This window comes from Manihot esculenta, chromosome 6 (genome assembly GCF_001659605.2).
Source record: "Manihot esculenta cultivar AM560-2 chromosome 6, M.esculenta_v8, whole genome shotgun sequence".
NCBI lineage: Eukaryota > Viridiplantae > Streptophyta > Magnoliopsida > Malpighiales > Euphorbiaceae > Manihot > Manihot esculenta.
Genome location: NC_035166.2, coordinates 3798192 through 3804704, shown reverse-complemented (window position 1 = coordinate 3804704; position 6513 = coordinate 3798192). Strand labels below are relative to the sequence as shown.

Below are 6513 nucleotides of genomic sequence, written 5' to 3'. Positions count from 1 at the left end.
ACTTTTAAAATTAAAGTATAATAATAATTTTTTTATAAATATAATATACACTCTTTATCTAATTAAATATGCTTAATATATTTTGAAGATTATTCTCATAAAATTTATTGAGTAAATTATATAAATTTAATTAAAATAATGTAATTTTAAATAAAACAATGTAATTTTAAATGAAAACCTTTAATTATAAAAAAAAATACTTTTATAATTTATTAGTTAAATTGTTTAATCATAAAAAATATAGTTTTGGAGTAATAACCTAGCAACTGAAATTTGCCCACTTCACATTTGACTTCTCCCAAGCAAATCACGCAGCAGCCATCGCATCTTCAGCCAGACGACCCGTCGACACCCTGAGCGGCAGCACGTCGCGCCAGCACCACCGCCGCATCGCGCGTCTGTGAGCCTCCGCACCACTGCATCTCGTGCTCTTGAGCCGCCGTACGCCAGCACCTCTGCGTCGAGCGCTCGTTTGCGGCCCACCTCTGCATCACGCTCCTCTGCGTGGCGTCACAAGCAGATCTCCTTCAGCCACTGTTTGTCTGCATCGCGTCACGCCTCTTCATCCCATCAGTGCAGTCCGCACCACTGCTGACCCCTCTGTTATCTTCAGTTCAACGGTACAAAGCTTTTGTTTTTTTATAAATCTGAAGAAAATAGCTTGCTTGTGTTGAAATTTGAAATTTTAGTGGGGTTACTAATCCATGTTTCCATTCTCAGTATCCTCCAAAGTGTGTGCGTCTCCCTTTTTTTATTAAGAAAAAAATTGTTAATAAATAGAAGATTCAAACATATCTAGCAAAAAATAAACCATTATTCTATACAATGGATGGAATAAGGGCAAGTTCCTTTCTTTTCCAGCCAGGCTAAATAACTTATTAAGCTTGGCCCCCCCTATTGAACAAACGAAATACTGCAGATAAATCGGTTGGCAGATATGATGACTAAGTACACACATTGACGTTTGCACAAGGAACATGAAAAAAATAAACTTAAGCCATATGCTTCTTATTGATGGAAAAACATTTAGTTCCTATTTGAAATAAATAACTAGACAAAATTTTTGTAAATCATTTGCAGTTCCATACTCAACACTAACCTAGAAAATTTAATTTGCAAGCTTATAATCACTTTAAATTTCATATTCATTAAACTGTTTTTGTGTTATTTTTGAAGGTTACATGGATGTTGAATTTTAAATTATTTTTCTCACTTCAGTTGACTAGTTGAGCAAGCAATGAAGAGGGATGAAATTATGTAGCTTGTTTTCAAACTTTATTGGTTTGATATTAAAATTTGTGTGTTTTTTGTATTATATTGTTTAGTTTATATTTATTTATATTATTTTCTTATGAATTGTGTTTATGTAATCTTTTTTTAACGTGTTAACTTTCTTTTTTTATGTTATTTATATTCATAGTGACTAAAGCCCAATTAAAGTGTGCCGAAAATAATTTGTAATTGTTAATTGGAGTCCGAGCTCGAGCTCAAGACTAGCTTTTTAATTTCAAGCTTGAGTTCGAGCTTGAGCTTTGTTAACGAGCTTTTTAACCAAACTTGTCGAACCAAGCTCAAATTAGGCTCGTTATTATATTATATTAAACGGGCTTTCCATGAGTCGAGCTCAAACCGAGCTCGGTTTTAACATGTAACTCACGAGCCGAGTTCGACCTTCCAAATTTTTTTAATAAACGAGCTTGAGCTTTATAAGACTCGGCTCAACTCGGTTCAATTATATCCCTGATTATAAATGGGATTGTCACTTTTTCAACCAAAACTCAAAAACCAAGCGCCCTACCTCAACACCGCCAGGCACCAGCTCCCTCTCCCTCACCTCTCCCTCGTCTCACACATGTCACACAGCTGCGCAGAGAGTATTGTCCTCCCTTGACGCTCTTCCCAACCAGCTGCTGCTCTTCCATCACTGCTGCTAAGGAGTCGCACCCTCACTGCTGCTCGTTTTAATTTCATTTCGGTTAGTTGATTTTCAGCGATAAATCTGAGGCAAATTGGGTGTCTTTTGGTTTGAGACTTTGGATATGTGGGACTTTAGTTTTTGTTTTTAGCTAAAATACCAATCATGAAAGACTTTAGTTTTTGGAGAATTTTTTTCTAATGTTCTCATTATTTTATTGTGATATATTATTTTGATGGGTCTCTTTGTTTACCATGATATGGATCTTTGATGCTCTTGTTTATAAGTTGTTGAGCATGTAAATCATTGGGAGCTCCCTCTAATTTCCATATTTTCTCTACCTGATGATTGCTCGTGCACCCGCACGTGCCGGTTCCACTACAGTTTTCCCTTCCCTTCTTTATCTGATTGGCATAAAGTTGTTTTTTCTTTTTAAATTTAATTGTCTTTCCTTCATTTCCCCGTATTTCATATGTCTCCATTTTGTCATTAGCTCATTATCTTTGAATTTAGATGGCTTTGAAAGGCGTGTGGCAACTTCAAAAGCTGATAGTGAGCTACTGTGACTGGGGAGGAAGTAGTAGGGGCATCAGGTACCATTTTCAATCTTTTGTTTACTTATAATTAAAACTTAGTAAAATGCATGATTCCTTATGGAGGGATTGAGAAGGTAGAATTGTAGATGCTTATTCAACAATTAAGTGCTAAACCATTCTTTTTTTTTGGATGCAAAATTATTTGCTTGATATGTTGATATTAAATTGTTCTATATGTTGATATTAAAATGTACTGTGTTGCAGTGAATGTGTGGTAAATTTCCATGTCTTTGATCTCAAACTTAAAGTTACTTGTGTAATCCTATGGAAACTCATCATATTTCATTCTGTTGTGTTAGTCTTTGCTTGATAGAATTGCTTTTAGTAATTAGTATTCTATAAAAAAATGCTTTTATTTGTAGTAGAACAACTTTGTACTATGATGGATCAGTTTCTATCTACCTTTTTCAAGTGTTACAATGGCTAGAAAAAAAAAGCAACTAAAAGTTTACGACTTTTTACATACTGATCCTTAGTCAGATCTTGCCAACTAAATGTTACAATGGCTTGGGAAAAACAATCCGTTGGTGGAGAGGAAATGTGGTGATTTTTTTCTTATTGGTGATCTAAGTACTATTTACTACTTAAATAATGTCTTTGCAAGCAGGTACTGAGGTCTCACGTAAATTTTGCACCTTCAATTTAGTTTTGAGAGGTTCAGTAAATCTGTCTTCTATTTTCACTTTGATTGGAATTTTAAAGACGTTGATGTACACATTATAGTTGCTTACTCAATACTTTGAGGCAATATAGTTGCTTACTCAACCACCTGTTAGGGCAGTCGTACACAGTACACTGGCAGATGATTGATTTTGCATGATACTTGCATATTTCTTCTGGAATCATCTTGGCAATCCTGGTTTGACATGCCTTAATTGGTAATAGATATGATGAAGTTGTTAAGTAGGTCAAGTTCATGTTTTGGCTAAAGTAGGCACCAGAATAAATTTGCAATAATAACAGAGAATCTATGATTACATGTATGAGGATCTGTAACTTAGAAGGGTGAAAAATAAAACTAATAGTCCAATAATAGGGGAAAACTCTCTGTATGGGACCTATATGCTTGTACCTATCTCTTATTATTGATGTTCATTTTTATCCTGTAATTCTTTATCCGTCTCTCAATTTGGATGTTCGTTCTTATCCTGTATCAATACAAGTAATGAATAATAGATAGCCAAGTATTGATGATTGGTTATACACGTCATAAATTGGTGAGACAAAATACCAACATTCAAGCCTATATATCCTTCATGCTAGTAGGTGATTCTTGTCTTCCGTGCCAAATGGTTTATGGAATTGCAAGGCATTTTACTACCAAATAGATGCTAGTCATGGATATGAACCATAATGTTTCAAAGTCTAGTGGTTTGAATACCTTGTCCAATATTGCTGGTTATCAAATGTGGCAGGGCATTTATGGAGTCACATCTGCCAGCATTTAAAGAAGGAAATGCTCAGCTAGAGTTGATTACTGAGCTCAATCGAGGGCAGCATCCATTCTTGAAGGCTTTTTATAGTACGCTTTCTCTCTTTTATATATATGTTTGTGGGAGCAAGGAAATGTATTTGTGCATTTAGTGCATCTCACTTATTCTTTCTAATATGGACAAATGCATCTGGAGACTTCTACTTTTGTCTCAAATGTGCAATTAAGTTCTTCAAAATTTATTTTGTTCAGTTAATTACAATTTTTTTTTTCTAGAACAATTAAGCCCTATGAATAATATATACAATACTTATAAATATAAAATTAACATTATATTATTATTTTCACTTATTGGCATTATGATGTATTTTTAAAATTTGAACCATACTATAAACATGCAATATTTTAGAACAAAAACCTCTATCCAACACTAATCCTAACTGAAACTTCAGCCTCCACCCAACATCCACCACCACATCATTATTACATAACTAAAATTCAGTATACGTAAAGAAGGGGCCAAAACAAGATGTGAGATTGTTGGAACTTGCCTTTCCAATCTTAAATTTCAAATGGTCGAAAGGACAAAAGATCTGAGATTAATAAAGGTAATGCATTCACACTTTTCTTGAACTCTGTGTTTGCGTCGTTTGGTTGACAAATATATAGGAAAGTATGATAAAAGAGAGTTATTTGAATTGGATCATTGTTTATGATTAAAAGTATTACCAAAATTGACAATAGATAATAGCTGAATTAGATTTTAAAGGAAACCCACGTAAGACTGAAATGTCTTGCTTCTGAATCTCTTATGATTCTTGGCAGTGTGAACCTCTCTAAGGTTGCCATGGAGTCATTCCTTTTTTCAACTAATTCCCCCAAATTCAAGGGCCATGTCCCCTTGTGTCTTTAAATTTGATTATCCTTAGAATCCTTCCACCTTGCTCCTGCCATCCCTTAGTTAAATCAGAGAAGGCTAAACCTACTGTACAAGCCATTTTAGGTCATTTCAATGCTAACTTTATTTTATGTCACTATACTATGGAAGAGATGCCCCAGAGACCATTTGAGGTTTTCGTTCCTTCTCTAATTTGTGGGAGGTGCTAGTTGATCCTCCTTTCTAACTTGAAAAGCATGGACAACCATTTTCTCATTAGTGGTGGCACTGAAATGTAACAGCAGGATTGAGATTGTGCACTAGAGATTTGGTGTTAAGGAAGATGGGTGATTGGTCTTCTTCTTCCTTTCTATGTAGATTTTACAGTTTTTTTTTAATTGAAATTTTATTGTAATATTCATTAATAAGAACATGACTAAAGCTAAAAGAATTAAAAATTAAAATAAATATTGATTTTTTTTCTTGTTAATCTTTTTATAGTATTTCTTTTTTGGTTTAACATAATAACATTACAAGCTGTGTTCAATTGAACAAAATAATTAAGGAGCAGAGGAGTACATGAACCTCTAGATACATTTGATCTTCCCTATATTTGTGCATATGGTATGTGTCTCTTGCATTTTGAATGCGTCTTCAGATTTTTGTTTGCATGTGTACAGAAAACAAAAATGAGCGGGTGGTTTGTGTGAAGAATTTGACTCCGGACGACGTACTATTGCAAGCAACCAGGCTAAGGAATTCAACGGGAAGAAAGGTGGTAAAACTAAAGACAAGACATGTTACCCAACACCCAAGTGTGCAAGGTACATGGACAACAGCCGTTAGATTTTGAGGCATGAAAATCACTTCATGTTTAGCTGTTATTGCCATGCTTTTAATCTTATGAAGCTATCACAATGACACTGGCTATAGAATTAGAATTAAATAAAAATGCTTTATGATGCTTTGGATTTAAATATTGAACTTGGATGTACTGTATTTTGGATATGTTTTAATTCCCCTTGGTTTTGCTCTAAAAAGAGGGAAGACATTTTTGATATTTATAGTGTAAATTTTAGTCTTTTTATTAATCAATCTAGTGCATGTGTTGACGTAAATTAGTACTTTATCTAATTTGGAGTAGGATTATAGGTAGGATTGCTTGCTAGTGGGTCTACCACCCACTAGATAAGATGGTAAGGCATGTTTGGAAATTTTAATGACTAGATTTTTCCTTTCAAAAAAAAAAAAAAAAAAAAAAATCTTGGTGCACTTTTGTATTGAAAATTTGACAGCTCAATGTCACAACTCACAAGCCCACCAAATTGCAAGTGTGCAATTGGTTATTTGATGCTGAACCAAACTAAAAAATAACAAGGGAGCAGTATTCGTTTCAAATCGAAAATACCGATTGAATAAAATTATTTTGAAATTTTAGTTTGATTTTTTATTTATTTCAGTTCGATTCGGTTTGTAATTTTAAAAATTTTGGTTATTTCGATTTGATTTTGATAAAAAAATTTTGAAAAATCAAATTGAATTTATTAGTGATAATATATTATTTTCAATAATATAGAGATATTAGATTATATTAAAGGTAAAATATTACAATTAAATTTTAAAATATTAAAAATAAAGTGTAAAAATAAAAAATTTATTAAAAATTTAAATTGATCAAATTGAATTGAATCAG

General features: G+C 33.3%; 1 protein-coding gene across 2 annotated transcripts; it reads left to right on the top strand.

Annotated features, from left to right (window-relative positions):
• The first annotated feature begins 254 nt into the window (after positions 1–254).
• On the top strand, positions 255–5915 carry LOC110618056 (54S ribosomal protein L51, mitochondrial). 2 transcript variants are annotated; one of them, XM_021761077.2, is made up of 4 exons: positions 255–620; positions 2409–2508; positions 3927–4033; positions 5501–5915. In XM_021761077.2, exons 2-4 carry the CDS (start codon positions 2429–2431, stop codon positions 5671–5673), a joined length of 360 nt encoding a protein of 119 aa, XP_021616769.1. In that variant the 5' UTR covers positions 255–620; positions 2409–2428; the 3' UTR covers positions 5674–5915. The 2 variants fall into 2 exon arrangements, with proteins under 2 accessions (XP_021616769.1, XP_021616768.1); XM_021761076.2 differs by having other exon boundaries at positions 259–620; positions 2429–2508.
• Positions 5916–6513: the final 598 nt, after the last annotated feature.